General features: G+C 44.1%; 1 protein-coding gene across 18 annotated transcripts in view; it reads right to left on the bottom strand.

The window, feature by feature from the left end:
- LOC127915142 (plectin-like) overlaps window positions 1-19,064 on the bottom strand; it is a 177,321-nt gene that overhangs the window by 24,043 nt on the left and 134,214 nt on the right. For 11 of the 18 annotated variants that reach the window (XM_052494082.1, XM_052494087.1, XM_052494091.1 and 8 more), the window contains exons 4-19: window positions 18,108-18,185; window positions 17,814-17,906; window positions 14,709-14,875; window positions 10,076-10,191; window positions 9,340-9,440; window positions 8,192-8,311; window positions 5,878-5,973; window positions 5,530-5,657; window positions 3,033-3,126; window positions 2,320-2,474; window positions 1,713-2,058; window positions 1,409-1,486; window positions 1,077-1,238; window positions 762-866; window positions 435-530; window positions 164-289 (exon numbers count right to left, since the gene is read on the bottom strand). In XM_052494082.1, the coding sequence (XP_052350042.1) occupies window positions 164-289; window positions 435-530; window positions 762-866; window positions 1,077-1,238; window positions 1,409-1,486; window positions 1,713-2,058; window positions 2,320-2,474; window positions 3,033-3,126; window positions 5,530-5,657; window positions 5,878-5,973; window positions 8,192-8,311; window positions 9,340-9,440; window positions 10,076-10,191; window positions 14,709-14,875; window positions 17,814-17,906; window positions 18,108-18,185 (2,061 nt within the window). The remainder of the gene's footprint in view (window positions 1-163; window positions 290-434; window positions 531-761; window positions 867-1,076; window positions 1,239-1,408; window positions 1,487-1,712; window positions 2,059-2,319; window positions 2,475-3,032; window positions 3,127-5,529; window positions 5,658-5,877; window positions 5,974-8,191; window positions 8,312-9,339; window positions 9,441-10,075; window positions 10,192-14,708; window positions 14,876-17,813; window positions 17,907-18,107; window positions 18,186-19,064) is intronic. The other 7 variants (XM_052494083.1, XM_052494084.1, XM_052494095.1 and 4 more) reach the window with 1 other exon arrangement.

Genomic DNA, 19,064 nt, shown 5'->3' with positions numbered 1-19,064 from the left:
CGTGTACCCCCTTTCCATTCATCATATATAAAAAGCAGACCTGATACTAGATGCGGAGTCCTACTCTCACGATGTATGAATACGGGACCAGAGCTAGGTGACCTCAGGATTTATGTGAGCACAAGCACCCGTACACAGTCCAACTGTGTATTAGGCTACGTACCATAGCATCCTGCAGCAGGTCCTCCAGTCGTGTGGCCGTAGTGGTGCGATCGCAGCTGTACTTCTTCTTCATCGTCTCCTGCATCTTCTTCATCGTCTCCTCAGCTTCTTTCACGTCCGAAAAGAACTGCGAAGAAGCACAAGACGATAAGGGCATGTGTATTGAACAATAACACGAGAACGTCAACAATTGGGTTTGGAACTATCACTTATGGAACCATGCAGGTTTATGAGCCATTCTCTATTTAGAAAATGATTTGCCGCATACAAACCTGGTAGTACGCCGTGTTCTCTTTGAGGTGAGCCTCGATGCAACAACACAGCTGCAGGATCCAGCTCCACTGAGTCTGCAGGGCTGCTGTGAAGGCCTGGAAATTAAAGGGGAACATGAAGAGTTGGGCAAAACAGGGTGGTGTTCATTAGGCACCAAGCGGAGGAATACTGCCTGAAACAGACAGGGACTACCTGCACTTGTCCAATAAGCCATGCTTGTTTGCAAAATAATCTACTACGGTATGCAGTTCTGTGTACTAACGCATACATCCAGGTTTACCCTGCTATTGCTCATGGAGAACACTAGGAGGTAGTGTAGTGCTCACCTCCACTGTTTTCTTGCCAGGGTGGCCCTCCTTCAGCATCTTGTCTCCTGTGCCCTGGATGTCGTTGACCTTTTTCTCTCTCAGCTCCAGCTCACGCATCAGACCCTTCAGAATGAAAATGAGCTATCATTGAGCTATCAACAGGCTTACATTCAGCTGAGCACTACTCCAGAGTTTGGAAATACTGTATGATCTATTCAATCTTTTTCTTAGTTTCAGAAAATGTGCACTTGAACAACCAAGCTGTCTTAACAGCATTTCTGATATATTTTTCAAGTGATGTATATGGTTTTCTGGGTGGGCGGTCGGACCTACCGAGTAGTTGTCTTTCTTGGCGGTCATGTTGGTGTTGCGGTCGCTCCAGTCGTAGTTGACCTCCTCCTCCTCTTTGTCGTTGAGCCACATCAGCTCCTTGGTTGCCGCGCTGACAAACACATAGAGCGAGTCCAGGTTACGCAGACGAGACTTGGAGGAGTTCTGGGAGAGAGCGGTGAAAGAGGGAAGATATAGATTAGATGACACACTGCATGTGTGCATTTATGAGAACACAATTATTACTAATCCTGGTGGTTGCTGACTAGAACAGCATCTTTACCCCAAAATATTACATTTAACACTAAATAACGCTTCTGAATAAAATATCTTACCAGCAGCTTGGCATACTGAAGGTCCAGTTTGCCCAGGTATTGACTGTACATCCCCTTACTGACTGGGGATAGCTGGCTCTGAGGGACACAAGAGACACACGGGCAACATCAATGTAATGTCACAGTCAGAGGGGATCTAGCACTTGACGATGGTAATGAACGTGTATCATGTCTCCATTCCCTCGGATCGAATACAAAGTACATGATATAAACTTGTTCAAAGTGTAATGGAAATACTGTATATGGAGATATAGAGAGTCTATGAAACAAAGTTATTATAACACCCCACTAAAACATATTTCACCTTTGCCCCTTTAAGGTCTAGTACCTCGTCAGCCTTGGCCCGTTCGATCTTGGCGCGGAAGTCCTCCACGGTCTGGTGCAGGCCCCGGTGGCTGCCCAGCTGAGACTCCACGGTGGGCAGGTCCGAGCCCCACTCGGCCTCGTCAATCCGCCTCTGACTCTCCTCCACCCAGGTCAGCAGGTCCTGGACGTAACGCAGGGTCACCTCGTCCAGCTCGGGACGCACCCTGGAGGACGACTGCTGGATGGTCTGGGTCTGGATCATCTGGGTGGTCGTCACCTGCGACTTGAGACGCAGGTTGTAATCGGTGCGCAGGTTCACAAGACGCTCGTGAAGGCGGTACACCCTGTGGGAACGACACGCATTTGACAGGTAAGTGTTCTGTCCTGCAACACATTTCTTCAATTAAATGACTGTGGTTATGCAACAAGCTTAGGTCTCAATCAGCGTTTATGACTACAGGGGGAGGGGATATCATTTATAATTTAGAGAAAATTGTTACCCTAACAAAGCAAATCGCTGTAATCGATCAATGTACATAATATAATCGAATAGAAAATAGAAACTTTATCATCCATTTTGTGAGAAACTGAAACGGCCAACTCACCTGCGGTACATCTGCTCGGCCTGCAGGTGGCGCCCATCTTTGAGCAGCTGCACGTCGTTGAAGAGCAGACGTATCATGCCGTCTGCCTTGTCCAGGTCCCGCGCCACCTCGGCAGTGTGCTGAGCCGGCTTCCCTGCACTCAGGAGACGGATGTCCTAGAGGGAGGCGGGGCACAACAATATTAAATGTCATTAACCTATGAGCGTTCGAAAGCGAGAAGGTAAAGGGTTTCTATGGTTGACAGACAAGTAATGCATCCTCCACTTTAAGGATTCCATGGCTTTGCAAACTTGTTGGGAGATCAGTTCAGATCTTCATTTTGTTATGTGAGACTGTATCCAGCCCACCTCACGCTGTTGTATGACAGAAGAGGGAATACCATTCTGATTGGAGCATTTTCACTGGTGATGACTGGACACATTGTTTACTACCTCATTCAAAACCAGACAGCTAATGATTTTCTAACTGGAGCATATGACTTACCCGGTATGAGTCATTTGACCCAATCACTGGCCTATAGCAACTTCACATAATTGAGGACAATGACTGTCCTTAGTTTCCCCCAGCTCTAGCCACAGCCTGTCCCGGCTCCAGCCTCATTTCCAGCCCTAATCCCAGCTCAAACCTCAGCCTCAGTCACAGGCTCATTCCCAGGTCTAGTCCCAGCCTCGGGCCTCACTGTACAGTCAGAGTGTTAGTGGTCCAAGACTCACCGTCTGAAGCAGGGTCTCCAGCTGGTTGAGCTGCTCCTCACACACACCGGACTCCATCTGGACTTTACTGACGATCCTCTGGAGTCTCTCTAGCCTGAGGGAAGAGAAGAGGAGCGTTAACACTGATCTGGTCAAAACATTTTTGTTTTCAAATGGTTTTTAGCAAACATACCCGGTCAGGGTCAACACGGGCCTGGGTATAGGATTTCACTTCTGTACCATGCTAAAAGTGAATGAATCAATAGAAAAACAAACAAACCAAAAGTGTTTTATGTCACGATTAAGAATATGGCCACAGCTAAAAACATCATAACATCGTAACACAATAACCACGACAGCACAATCGCTGAAAGTCCGAAACAAGACACTTACGGCCTCTTCGAATGCAGAAGGTACTCTACCTTATAAGGGTCCGTCACAAATGCCATACTCCTTGTCCCTATGCCCTCCCTTTTAAAGTCCCAGGTAGAGCGGTGGCTCTTCTTAACACAGTCCCGTCGTGTCATGGGAATTCTCTCCCAACCTTGGCAGGGACAACAAGTGTCTGCTGCGTTGTGTAAGGCCAAATTCTGCTGCGCTTGTCCAGCCATTCCTCCTCCCAGTTCATGAATACGGGTGCCCAGACAGAGCGCTGCCCAGTCTGATGAACTTCGTCGAAACTAGCAAACAAACGATGACTGCCCATTACACTGAACACGGACCAGGCAAACAAGGCTGTCTCATGACAGTGGACCAGCCCATTTGAAGACCACTTGCAGCGCAACACCCCTCCAGCTACCTAGGCCTTATGATATTGATAACATTGGCATTTGATGTCTTCTGACAGATAATCACATCTGATTAAGTTGACAAGAAGACATTTTGTAAAAAAAACATTTAAAAAAAATCGCTCCGCGTGTACAGAGGATGTCTTTCTTCGCAATCCCTTCATCGCAAAGGGAAAACCTGATTCAATCATAACATCTGGATATGGAGTCTCCAAATGAGGGGAGATGGGTAATAGAATTACTGTGCATTACTAGGCTTCAGAGGTTGTTCTTGCGGCTGTTGAAAACAGCACATGTAACCACAAGGAAATGATTCTGTGAATAGAATCGGCTTGATAAGAATCCATCTGTCACTCTCTGTGGTTTTAATATGAACCATGATTCATTCGCTGTAAGTAAATTGCACTCATCAACGGTCTGATATTCTAACCTACGCTTTGTGGCGCTACTCAATACAAAAGAAACTAGTGGAAACGTCCATGTAAAGTCAAGACGTGTGAAGTCATCCCTGAAGACCTTAGAGAAACCAGGCAGGACAGTGTCCAAGCCCCTTACGGCATCCTAGATAGCGAACCTCGGGCGTGCCAATGGTATTACTGTTCAAGAGGAGCTGGCTCGAGACAAACCACAGCCTAAACACGGTCCCAGAGCAGTGCAACTAAGGTAAAACTGGGTTTAATAGACTAATGGAGTTAGTTATCCAGGATGCTCTCACACAGACCAACGAATCAATGACCGGTCTTGTGTCAAAACAACAACATATTCTTCCCATTTTGTAAAATGAAGGATTTCTTTCTAACAAAACAGGCAGAAACTAACAAGGTCACTTGAAGAGAGTAGATATATAGTAAACAAAATATATAATATAAATATATAAACGCAACAAGGAACAATTTAATTCATTTCGCTGAGTTCACATGAGGAAATCAGTCAATTGAAATAATAAATTCATTAGGCCCTAATATATAGATTTCACATGACTGGGAGTATAGATACGCATCTGTTGGTCATAGATACCTTTATAAAATGGACCTTACAATGGGCCTTAGTATCTCTTCATGATATGTTCATTCAAACTGCCATCGATAAAATGCTATTGTGTTCGTTGTCCGTAGCTTATGCCCTGCCCATACCATAACCCCACTTTGGGGCACTCTGTTCACAACGTTGACATCAGCAAATCGCTATCCCACACGGCGGAATACACGTGGTCTGTGGTTGTGAGGCCGGTTGGGCGCACTGCCAAATTCTCTAAAACGACGTTGGAGGCGGCTTATAAAGAAATTAACATTCAATTCTCTGGCAACAGCTCTGGTGGAAAGTCAGCAGGCCAATTGCACGCTCCCTCAAAACTTTAGACATCTGTGGTATTGAGATTTGTGACACATTTTAGAGTGGCCTTTTATTGTCCACAGCACAAGGTGCACCTGTGTAATGATCATGGTGTTTAACCAGATTATTAATATGCCACACCTGTCAAGTAGATGGATTATCTTGGCATCCCCACTAACAGGGATGTAAACTAATTTGTGCACAGAATTTGAGAGAAATACGCTTTTTTGTGCGTATGTAACATTTCTGGGATCTTTTATTTCAGCTCACGAAACATGAGACCAAGACTTTACATGTTGCGTTTGTATTTTCGGTCAGTGTAGATCCAGATGAGTTGATGGAATCATGGAATAATACAGCCAGACATTGATATCCACCACACAGCTTCACTCACACACCTCTCAAACTCTGTCCTGAGCAGTCGTTCTCTCTCAAGGATGGACACGTGCAGACGGCCCCATTCCTTCTCCACATCAATGGGATGGTAGCCTGGAGGAACCTTGACCTGACCAGCATGCACTGCACTCTGTAGAGGGAGTGATGTAAAATAATAGGTGTCAGACCTCTAACCACAAATCAGACAACCACTTTTATCTATCTATATCAATCTATCAAAAAATAGAATATAGTAGAGTATATTGGAATTGGATACAATAGAGTAGAACATAATAAAATAGAATCGAAAAAGACTAGAATGCAAATAGAATAGAAAATAACAGAATAGAAGCTCTGTGCGCATGGCTAACCTCAAAGGACTGGTAGATGAGTTTGGAACGGTGCTTGTCGGCCTCCTTTGCAGGCAGTTCTGTCTCTTTGAACTTCAAGAACTGACGCCACAGGATCTGAAAGAGAGAGAGAGACAGGATGAAGGAGACATTTTTTTACCGTTCTTGAACGGTCACAAAAGGGAAATTGACGTAGGGAAAAAAAATCTGTGTGGTGAAGTGTTGTATCCTAGCTCAAGGATACATCGGCAGATTTTTCACATTGTCGGCTCAGGTATGCGAACCAGTGACATTTCGGTTCCTGACCCAACACTCTAACCGCTAGGCTACCTACCTTATTATCTTGTGACTCAATCCATCCTACTCTTGCTTCCTTTTTAAAATGCTACATGACACTGAACAGGGTTGATGACAATTCTATTTCAAGACAGTCAATTCAGAAAGTAAACTGAAATTCCATTTGAAATGGAATTGACCCCAACCACGACAGCAGTACTTATTCAAACTGCTTCCATTGACTCTAGTCTAGGAGATGATTCTGCTTCCATTGACTCCAGTCTAGGAGATGATTCTGCTTCCATTGACTCCAGTCTAGGAGATGATTCTGCTTCCATTGACTCTAGTCTAGGAGATGATTCTGCTTCCATTGACTCCAGTCTAGGAGATGATTCTGCTTCCATTGACTCCAGTCTAGGAGATGATTCTGCTTCCATTGACTCCAGTCTAGGAGATGATTCTGCTTCCATTGACTCTAGTCTAGGAGATGATTCTGCTTCCACTGACTCTAGTCTAGGAGATGATTCTGCTTCCATTGACTCCAGTCTAGGAGATGATTCTGCTTCCATTGACTCTAGTCTAGGAGATGATTCTGCTTCCATGTTTACATTGACATGTTTACATTCTCACAGTGGGCGTTACTTGAGAAAGGATTGCAACCTTGTAGGTCTATAACATGTTCCCATGTCCTTAATTCACATACATACACACAGAGCTTGACCTTTTCAAATGGCCATTAAACATGGGATTACCTAAATCCAACATGGTAACCAGATCAATAATGTGGCTAACCCGATTATTCAGACACCTTCCCAAATAAAAACATAAGCCAACAAAGATAAGGGGCGTTGAAAAGTATTACGTAGAAAAGTCAGGTGCCTTATTAGAAGACGCAGACGGTGTATCGACACAAATAGAAACAAATAGAGACTATCGATATGGCTTTTGTCTGTATTTGGGAACCATTTTCTAGGAAAAGAGTTCCTGGAACGAGACTACCTTGAAGCACAATATCCCCAGCCTTGTACTGCTCATTCTGATAATGCCATTTTAAGCCACATAATAGGTGTTCCAGTTGATAAAGGAAATTTGACACAGAGGTGCGCCCTCCTCTATTTTACTGTACAATTCCTTTGACTCTACTGTGCAAGATTTGGAAACTGATTACAGCAACTGATAGGGTTAATGAATGTTTTATACATTATCCAATAGGAGAACTTAGCTGACCTAGCCTTTTGTCTGACTGTCCCCTTTGTCTCCACAGAGAAAGTTGCAGGCACGCTAGCCAGGGAATGGGGAGGAGCAGTACGGAAGATTCCACCGAGGATTAGGTCGAATAATGTGTGGCTTCAAGGTCTGCTTTTCTCAGCTCCAGTGCCACCCAGCCAGATGCCACACAATGCAACCACACGAGACAATGCAATCTCAAGACTGTAATTGCTCTGTTTGATGTGGGATCGAATGGCAGAGCTAGCTGCTTGTTCATTTGTTTTTTTTTAACCTTGATTTAACTAGGCAAGTCAGTTAAGAACAAATTCTTATTTTCAATGACGGCCTTCCAGGGAACAGTGGTTTAACTGCCTTGTTCAGGGGCAGAACGACAGATTTTTTTACCTCGTCAGCTCGGGGACTCAATCTTGCAACCTTTCAACTAGCCCAACACTCTACCCACTAGGCTACTCTGCCGCCCAATAACGACTTCACTATTTAACAACCATGCGACTCACGAGCGCTGACGATATACACACGCATCCATATCAGTGAGAGCTCAGAGAAATGCATTTCCAGAACGATTTGATCATGTCAGGCATCTCTGAATAGGCTTAGTGATGGCAACTGAAAATGTGAGTGGAGAAACGTTAGAATCATAATTCACAGGCCCCTAAAGAATGCCTTAGCTACAGACCCGATATATAGACACAGAAACACATATAGTATTTTCATTATCCAAGTTACAGTATACACGCTCCCCTTTCGAACAATAATGCATTACGTGACCAGTCACAGATAGCATTCCAATCCCACTCACAACAGCCCTCTGTCCAGGTAGGAGACTCACCTCTATCTCCTCATAGCTGCCTGGGAACCTCCTCTCCCCGAAGATAACGACATGGTGGCTTATCCACTGCCGAATGATAGTGACCAGCTCATAGTACTCTGTCCAGCGCAGCTCCAGCTCCTGTGGCGCAGAGAACACAGCAGGCAACGACGGGGGTTTTAACGACAGACAGCCAAGAGCCTTCTCTTGGAGAGCCACGATGACTCGCCTGCTCACACACCACCCTCACTCAATTAGGTGTCAACAGGCCCAGCCTTGTGTGGCTGGACAGGGAGCAGAGTGTGAGTGTGAGTGAGTGAGTGAGTGAGTGAGTGAGTGAGTGAGTGAGTGAGTGAGTGAGTGAGTGAGTGAGTGAGTGAGTGAGTGAGTGAGTGAGTGAGTGAATGTTGTTACTGATTGTCCCGTTGACAATATTGATTATTATTACGCTTTGGCAATATGTACAGTACATTGTTACATCATGCCAATAAAGCAGGTTAAATTGAAAGAGAGAGAGCGAGAATGATAATGTAGTGTGTGTGTACGTACGTAAACAAAAGTTCCCTCCTTTACAAAAGTGCCCTACTAGAGAACCACACGACTTTACCAAGTTTGTATTTTTATCTGTTTTAAAACAGAAACAGAAAAAAGTTCCAAAATAAAAATAAATCTGCAACGGGATTTACAGTACCAGTACAAATGGCACTCTAAAATCTGTTTTGGCAATACAATACAGTACACCATTCTGCTTTCCCAACAGCTCTCTTCTGTGTGCTGTGATCATGCTGTGGTGTGAGAGGGGTGTTTATTGGGTAGAAAGTCCTTCGAGGTAAACACAGAAGGTTGCTAATTTCCAGCAGCTCCACTTAGGATGGCAGGACTTCTACTGTAGTTCCAAACTGAAGTGGCTCTTGCTGTCAGTGTCATAAATTAAGCAATTACACATGTTCTGACTGTCACAAGCCATAATCCAGGAGTTTCCCTGAATGAACTCTCCTTGAAAGTAGGTGTTTGAATGCAATAACAGTGGCTTTATAGCGTGTCCTTTTTTAAAAATGGATCAATTTGAGTCTCGGGACATGAGGTGTCCAGTTTGTGAGTATATCAGGTTTAGGGACAATCTTGTAAAAAATCATTATGAAGTGATCAGAGATCAGAAGTGCACTCACGTTAGCCTGGATTCCATCCTGGACATCCCGGGGCATGGCGTCATACAGGGACGACACGTAGGTGATGATGGACTTCTCATCAGGGTGTGGCACGTCAACATCTGGGGAAATCATTTGTGTGTTTATACATGGGGGTTTTTCACAGCGAAAGAGGAATGGAGATGCCGCAAATACCAAAAAGGGGATTAAGTACTTTGAGGTGTTATTAGTTACTTTGTACATTTTTTGGGGGGATGAGGACCTTTCATTGTATAATAAAAAGTGAAGTGCACCCAATCATTGGTTGGTATGTGAAGATGTGTGTAAACATTAGTTATACACCTAGATCATGTTCATGGTGGATGTGGAGAAGGGAGTAAGCTATCGAAATATTTGATTGGACACGGCTCATACAGTACATCAGCACTGAAGGGTAAGGGGGGGAGGCTCTTCAAGTTCCATCCAGAGTCTCTCACCCCTGACTCTCCTTCCATTAAATAGCAAAAGTACAAGGTTAGGTGGGACGTGGTTGGAGAACCTGGGGTGCATTCACTAGGAACAAACCAAAAGCAAACAACAAAATGGGGAGGGAATTTGCCGAATAGAAGCTATTGTTTTCGTTGGAAAAAAAAACGTTTTCCGTTTGCAAAACATTTTGCAACTCTTTGCTACAGTGTGCACTTATGATTCCACCCCTGGTGTTGAGGTCAGCCATCATCACATGTGCATGCACTGGAGGAGCTCTGTGCAGTCTTACCCTCTGGATCCAACAGGCGTGTCACGCCCAGGTCCGTCTCGGCCACGTTGAAGGCGTACTCAAGGTTCTGCACGTTGGTCTGGCGGTACACCTTACTCATGTCAATGAGTCTAGGCCTGAGGAGACAGAACCATGGGACATCAGTCACGATTGGTGTACAGGCAGTGTAGACAGATGAGGGTATAAGGACTGGCCGGGCAGACACGGATCATTCCTACCTACATATCGCTTGTCCTAAATAAAAATGCCACATCTGTATGTCAGAAATCTGTAAGTGATCACCTGCCTTCCCAGGGGTGCTTGGCATCTATATATGAATGGAATGTTACATGGGGCTGCAGCAGACAACAAGGGCAGCCATGTTTCAAATTAGATAAGCACCTAGACTCGCTCCCCGTTTACCATCCTCTCCGTGGTGCAGATGAGTGGAAGTGAACAGAAAATAACCATAGGGAAACATTCAAAGCATGCCGTTACTCAAATTCAATTCTTGACCAATGTAAACATTACAACAAAAAAAATCTGTTCCCTCTCGATTTCATTTTTCATTGCATCCACTGAGAACCAAAAGGCACTGTTTAGAACTTATTCTATTTTTTTAATGGCACAGTGTACTCATTCTCTCTTTACAATGTGTTCACATTATTCTGATATACTCCATAAGTAAAGCCCAAGACAAATAAGAGAGAAGCTTAGAGCAGACCCATACAGCGATTTGACGTGAAGGGTGGAGCGAACAGTGTAGTAGTCCCCAGGGCTTGGGTCCGATTCCAGGCACTGCACCTCCGTAAAAGAGAGCTGCTTCCGTGGCCTGGGGGGCCTCCCTTCTACCCTACTGGGGCTGACTAGCCTCCCCTCCCCTCCCTGGAGGCTGTGGGGGCTGCAGTCATGTCCCAGCCCTGTCCCCTGGCCCAGTTCCTGGTCCCCTGAGTGGGAGTCGCAGCTGGAGTGGGCTACTGAGCCGTGGGATCCCTGGCCCGAGTCCCAGGAGGAGCCTTCCGAGGGGATATTGTCACACTGCATGACCACGCGGTCTTCCAATGAGCTGACTAAGCCTGTGCCCCTGCTGGACCAGCGGCCAGTCCTCTTCCTGGACTTTGTGGACAGCTTCCTCTTCAGACTCGACATCATGGTGACTTCTGGGAGTTGTAGTCTCCCCAAAACAGAGAGCTAGCTGGCTCGATGTTTCGTACTCATCCAGTGGCAAGTGAAAGCGTTGCACTTAACGGTGAAATTCCAATTCCAAAAGGCGTGCTGCTCCAACCATTTTAACAAGGTGATGGTTTGGTGTTTGTTCTGGAAACAGTCGGGTCCATGTCTGCAGAATGTGCAGGTAAATCCCACCCGAGCATTTACGTCTTCAATAGAACGTCTTCACAATCGTCACGTCGAGGTTACAAAGAGTGCCCAACCCTCTCCGTGAGAGAAGAAACATCTCTGTAACACTAGGAGGCTAACTGCTGTCATCCCCTCTGACCTGACCTCCCAACATCAGCCCGGTCTATCCAAAACAGCTCCCCCGATATCAACTGTAACTTTCACCAGTTAGGTCCTTAGTTCCCAGCGTGAGAACAACATTCAAACCTCCAAATAAGCTGTTAAAAAAAAAGGGCCTCAAATTGACAGATAGTGCAGACTGCAGGCTGTGTAAAATGTAACTCTGCAGTGTTCGTCGTTTGAGTAGGAGTGTTACAGTGACACACCTCTCTCTTTATGAAAATAAGCTACTAAATAGACTGCCTTAGGTGACACTCAAAACTGTAAAAAAAAAAAAAAAGTGTTCTCTCTCTCGCTCTCTGTTAGAGGGAGCAGGGTGTAGCTGAACTTTGCAGGTACACGCACAGCTTTGATTGAACCTGCCCCGTGGGCCTCTCTTTCTTCCTTGCTTTTGTGCCACGCCTGGCTGGGTATTCACCCAAGTTTCCCCTCACCACATGGCCCTCTTTTTCAGTCGCTCTCATGTTTCATTCAGACTCCCTGGGGATGTGCAGGGTGCTGCTTTCATTACATGTTAGGTGCTGGAAGACCCCTATTATTTACAGATAATGAGCCCCATCTCTGTGGCTTTTTAGGACTCCGCCTATATACGTAACTGTATGCTTCAGCAGAGACTAAAGCAGCTCTAAGGCCATTGTAATATTTAACAGAAGGAGTGATTCACTGAGAACTCAACTGGTCACTCCTCTAGTCCAAGGCTCCCAAGGAAAATAGATTCTTATGAAAGGGACAAGTAAACAAACACCATCTTTCCCAATTCTACACCACCCAGGTGCCTCAGACAGCACCCTCTCCATCTGAATGGGCATTAGTGAGTCTAATAACGTAATAATAACAGCATATACAGTAAGTGCTCAAATCAGTGCCAGTACCTGTATCCATCTGAGACGACACCCACCTGTGGTATTCCAAGCCCAGGGCAATGACAGGTTCAAATAAATGTCTTATTAGAGCTGCCTGAAACCTGTACGATCAAGTACGGCCAGGAGAGGAGATTGAACAACTACAGAGTTAGATGTAAAAACGTAATTTACCTCAGGACAAGTCAGAACTGAGAAATAAAACACGAAGTGGATACACAACCTTCTTTTATAAGGCATGGAAAACTTCTCTCTCGCTTGTCAAAACTGAAAGCCATGTCTGATTGATTATGTACCTGATAGTCTACATTTGTACTCATATACACTTACATGACTAAAATGATGTGGACACCTGCTCGTTGGACAGCTCATTCCAAAATCATGGACATTAATATGGAGTTGGTCCCCCCTTTGCTGCTATAACAGCCTCCACTCTTCTGGGAAGGCTTTCCACTAGATTTTGGAACGTTGGTGCAGGGACTTGCTTCCATCCAGCCACAAGAGCATTAGTGAGGTTGGGCACTGATGTTGGGCGATTAGGCCTGGCTCACAGTCGGCATTCCAATTCATCCCAAAGGTGTTCAATTGGGTTGAGGTCATGGCTCTGTGTAGGCCAGTCAAGTTCTTCCATACCGATCTCGACAAACCATTTCTGTATGGACCTCACTTTGTGCACCGGGGAATTGTCATGCTGAAACAAGAAAGGGCCTTCCCCAAACTGTTGCCACAAGGTTGGAAGCTGTAGCCTTAAGATTTACCTTCACTGGAACTAAGGGACCTAGCCGAACCATGAAAAACAGCCCCAGACCATTATTCCTCCTCCACCAAACTTTACAGTTGACACTATGCATTGGGGCAGGTAGCGTTCTCCTGGCATCCGCCAAACCCAGATTCGTCCCCCGGGCTGCCAGTGAAGTGTGATTCATCACTCCAAATAACGTGTTTCCACTGCTCCAGAGTTCAATGGTGGCGAGCTTTACACCACTTTAGCTGTGTAAAGCTTTACACCACTCCAGCCGATGCTTGGCATCGTACATGGTGATCTTAGGCTTGTGTGCGGCTGCTTGGCCATGGAAACCCATTTCATGATGGTCCCGACAAACAGTTCTTGTGCTGACGTTGCTTCCAGAGGCAGTTTGGAACTTTGTAGATAGTGCTGAAACTGAAGACAGGCAATTTTTACATGCTACACGCTTTAGCACCCCCCGCGGTCCTGTCCTGTGAGCTTGTGTGGCCTACCACTTTACGGCTGAGCCGTTGTTGCTCCTAGACGTTTCTACTTCACAATAAAAGCACTTACAATTGACCGGGGCAACTCTAGCAGGGCAGAAATTTGACGAACTGACCTGTTGGAAACGTGGCATCCTATGACAGTACCAGGTTGAAAGTCACTGAACTCTTCAGTAAGGCCATTCTACTGCCAATGTTTGTCTATGGAGATTGCATGGGTGTGCGAGTGATTTTACACACCTGTCTGCAACGGGTATGGTTGAAATAGCCAACTCCACTAATTTGACGAGGTGTCCACATACTTTTGTATATATGGTACATATTATATATGATGTGAGCATCAACACGAGGATGCAAAGGAAATAAATAAATTAAATAAATATTGCCTGGGGTGGATGGGGAGGGATTTGGACACATGGTGTAAAAGAGAAAAATACTACAATGAATTACTTGGTAATTTAGATACGAATGGCCAAGCAGCTAGCTATATATATTGTACATTTGAAGCAGCTCTTCTACCAAGCATACCTACCAATGATTGTACCTATATATGACCTAATGTATGACCTTGTGATAAAATAATAATAATAATCATTTGAAGGACTAGTCAGAACCAGCATGGCACACACTACAATTTGACATTTGACAACATGTTCCATTCCTGCCCCATCTGCTTCACATCGAATAAAACGAATGTGCGGTGATGTGTCACGACAACCCCGTTGCATACAGCTTAGCACTACCGGAGACGCTAGGACAAGACATATTAACACCTATCAGTGCCACTTACTGTGGGTAAGAGCATGAGTGGGTACAGTCTACTGAGGGGTACAGAGATGAAATACTGTAAATGTTACACTACGTATTGTGGCTTGAGGCGTCGACCGCCAAAGTAATATACTAAAAATAATAAAAAATATATGCCATTTAGCAGACCCTTTTCCCAATCAAACATTTTCCGTATAGGTGGTCCCGGGAATCGAACCCAGTATCCTGGCATTACAAGCAGCATGTTTCTACCAACTGAGCTACAGAGGACCACGTACTGGTGTTTGTGGATGACGGCGCTGAAGAGCTTGCCGTCCCTCCAGCTGGTGGTGAAGTTGTCACAGCGGATGCCCTGGTAGCCATCCACCATGCGCTGGGACCACATCAGCAGCTTCTCCTTGGCCGACATGTCGTCTGATTGGCCATTCACCTGGATGTCCGAGATCTAACAGGGGAGGACAGATACCGGGGGTTAGACAGGGGAGGAGGCCACACGCCACCAGGGTTGGGGTCAATTCCATTTACATGTTGGTCAATGCAGGAAGTTAACTAAAATTGGATGAAAATGCCTTCTCAGTGACGAGATTTGGAATAGAAAACGGAGTTTCAGTTCACTTCCTGGATCGACTGTATTGATATGGAATTGACCCCAAACCCTGCTTGTCATGGTGGCAGAAGGAGATAGTTGGAAACAATAAAGATATAATCTATTTGAGAAAAATCGATGATGCATTGTAAGGATGGGGTTTGATTCAATCATATGATATTCTGGCTCCATCTGAATCAGGTTTGTACCCCTCAATGATCTGCCAGGGGAAGCAACTCCTGTCATCAATAGTACATATGTGACATCAAAGGGAACCGCCAACTAGATCTCAATTCCTAGGTCATTGGGTAGGTGGGAGGAATGTCCAGTGGAGACTGCTCCAGCTTTGGGTCTCCAGACACAACTTAAGCACTATCTGTCCATTGGCTAATGTGGCAGGACTGTTTTCTTTTATTATCTTTTTATTTGGGCCGGAAGGGAAATGAAATGAGTCACAGTCGCCAGAGGCTCAGAGGGTACTCTCTGTTCTTGCCAAAAAGACTGCTCAATTACCAAAATCTCTTCCTACTGGTCTCTTTCTGGAGTCGGTGTGTGTGGGTATACTGTAAGTGTGTGTGTCTGTGTGTTCTCCTCGGGATCCAATCCACCCCTCGATGGCCCCACCCTAAACCTCTCCCCTCTAAAGAAGAGTAGAATGCCTATGATGACTCACCAGGCTTCGGCCCTGATGTTTCCCCCCCCTCGTTCTGAGAAATGAGAGATACGCCTCTCTAGCCAACGCAGTACACAGAGTGCAGTAAACCAATGAAAATGTAAATCAAAACTAGAAGTTGAACTGATGTCTGTGCCCAGTGGGTATTACACCAGTCTGACTGCAGAACCAACATCTCTTCCTGTGCCCTGCTCAACCATGGCTGCCACTTGGGCTTACTGCTCCATCTTAACTGGCAGTGCCACGCCTTCTTTAATCAAATAATGTTGTGTTATAGAAAGCCCATGTGTTATTTCACAAAGGTTTTACAGCATAACATAGCAAGTAAGGGAGGTATCAGACCTGGTTTCAAATACTATTTGAAATCATTTCAAATACTTTAGCCTGGCTTAATGGAACCAATAGTCAATGCTACCGTGGGGAATAGTTTGCAGGACACAATCTTCTTTTATTTCCTCTGCCTTCATCGGAACATGGGTCCCTCACAGACCTGGGTTCAAATACTATTTGACATCTTTCAAATACTTTTCATGTTTACTTAAGCCCACCTGGGGTGCCGGATGGGCAGGGTTTGACTATTGTATTGGTTCCTTTAAGCCAGGCAAATTCGATCAAGTTTAGCTAAAGTATTTGAAATTATTATTGAAATTGTTCAGTAAGACTGGGCACAGAGGTCAGTTCAATGTCTAGTGTTGATTTACAATTGTTGTCAACTAACGTGAAATCAACAAAAAATGTCACCACGTCATTCGATTTTGGTTCAAAGTTGTGTGAAAAAAAGCAGTGGTGTAAAAGTACTTAAGTAAAAATACTTAAGTCGTTTTTGGGGGTATCTGTACTTTACTATTTATATTTTTGACAACTTTTACTTCACTACATTCCTATCAAAAAATATTGTACTTTTTACTTTATACATTTTCCCTGACAACAAAAAGTACTAGTTACATTATGAATGCTTAGTTAGCAGGACAGGAAAATGGTCCAATTCAAGCACTTATCAAGAGAACACCTGGTCATCCCTTCTGCCTCTGATCTGGCAGACTCACTAAACACAAATGCATCTTTTGTAAATAATGTCTGAGTGTGGGAGTGAGCCCCTGGCTGTCCACACATTTTAAAAACAAGAAAATGGTGCCGTCTGCTTTGCTTAATATAAGGAATTGTATATGACTTCTACTTTTGATACTTAAGTATATTTTAGCAATTACATTTACTATTGATACTTAAGTATATTTAAAACTAAATACTTTTAGACTTTTACTAAAGTTGTATTTTACCGGATGACTTCCACTTTTACTTGAGTAACTTTCTATTAAGGTATCTATACTTTTACTCAAGTATGACAATTGGGTACTTTTTCCACCTCTGAAAAAAAGACTAAATTCCCTTACGTTGATGACTTTCTGCAAATCCAATTAAGTTTTCCACGTTGATTCAACGGCATAACAGATTTTTTGGGGGTTGAAAATATGTGGAAAAAAACGTTGATTCAACCAGTTTTTGTCCAGTGGGTCATAGTTATGCCACTCCTTTCCCTTGGGAAGCATGGGGAGAGTGATTCACACACACACACACACACACACACACACACACACACACACACACACACACACACACACACACACACACACACACACACACACACACACACACACACACACACACACACTGATGCTATTGTATTGCAACACTTCATCAGTATGTTAAGGCTATTTAAGTGGCAGGGAAAGCTACATCATAAGATCACTTCCTTATTCTTTCCATGTTTCAAAATAACTCAATTAAAGCATGATCATTAATTATCAGGAAGGGTTAGCGTGGCCTATAGTACATTAGCCTACTATGAAGAGGCTGGAGTTTAATCTGTTTTAATAATTATAATTATTCAACTGTAATAATACTACGATTGAAATATATTTGAGAATAATTTGATAACAGATTTGATAGTAATGTGATTTTATGAAAGCGATGTGGTAACATCTCGAATGATTGAGATAATGGATTACAGGTGATTGGATTGAGTTCAATTTGTGATTGTTACTGATTGGCTTGGATCAGAGCCAAGGAAGTAGGAGGATGAGGAGCTATATGGTAATGGAACACAACACTGACAGAGTAGGACACCTGGAAGTGAAGGATGATGGTCCATATCAGCCCAAGGGTCAGCTTGGGGTTGCCATCCGCGATGTCATCGTTTCTGATGTTCACCAGCTTGACCTGTGATTGGACGACAGAGAAGAGCGAGACTTAACAATTATAGTAGTTCACATCATAGTAGATACATTATTACCCTGTTCCAATGCATTGAGATAGTCCTCAGTCATGTCACTTACAGTAAGTTATCTTAATACAGTACAAGATCGTAAATCATTTGTTACATCATTTCCATTATTACATTTCAATTACTGTTTCTCTTACCTGTCGGTGTTTGAGGAAGTCCAGTGCAATCTGTACATTCTGCAGCTTGTGGAATCTCATGCGGCCTTTCTCTCTGGGCTGGAGAGAGAGAGAGAGGAGCGAGAGAGAGAGCGAGAGAGAGAGAGCCAGAGAGAGAGAGAGAAAGAGAGGGGTTAGAAACAGACTGGACAGGAGTTAATGCTACCTTCGAAGAGGCTTTCGAGAAATGCGAGTGAGACTACGTCGGAAGAGAAAAATGTGATGCAAGCTACGACAATATCCAACAAAACGGGAAAAGGGAAATTGGGAACTAAAATTGCAGACTCAATGACAAGAGTGCACATGGTTTTCCTCCAAAGGAAAAAGATGAATGACAAAGAATACGACGAATAACTGATGCATCTCACAGATCTCCAAGTACAACTTCCCTCATTGTAAAACCACATTAATGACATCATTCATTAGTGTACCTACCTGTTCTTCACCTTCGAAAGACAAACACAGAGGTAAATAGGATATATATTTGGAGTGAAAGAGGCTGAGCCAATACCATGATTAGCTATTAGGTACAGGAATCTTTGGATGGTTTTGAATTGTGTCACCACTTTGGTCATGTGTTCTGACGGGAGAACAATGAATCAAAGACTTCCACTTCCAAAGAATACTGTATTTGTGCTGTGCAATAAGCATTAGTAATTGAGAGAAACAGAAACAATAAAGCTATTTTCAAATGGATCATTTGCAATGCTTAAGTATTGTTATAGGGTCAATGACTAGAGTCAATGAAGTAGTTAGACAATCATGTCCTTCCTTCATCCAGCCATGGCACCTATCAATATTCAAGTTTTTTTTTTTTTTATAGCCAGCAGCGAAATGGTTAATGCACCTCAGGCCTTTCGAAAATTGTCAATGATAAATAAGTGACGGCCAAAGGAAAAATAATGAATGGAATCATACGCACAGGAAGTGACATCATGC

This window comes from Oncorhynchus keta, chromosome 34 (assembly GCF_023373465.1).
Source record: "Oncorhynchus keta strain PuntledgeMale-10-30-2019 chromosome 34, Oket_V2, whole genome shotgun sequence".
NCBI classification, from domain to species: domain Eukaryota; kingdom Metazoa; phylum Chordata; class Actinopteri; order Salmoniformes; family Salmonidae; genus Oncorhynchus; species Oncorhynchus keta.
The sequence above is the reverse complement of the archived record's forward strand: the minus strand, read 5'-3'. Positions and strand labels throughout refer to the sequence as shown.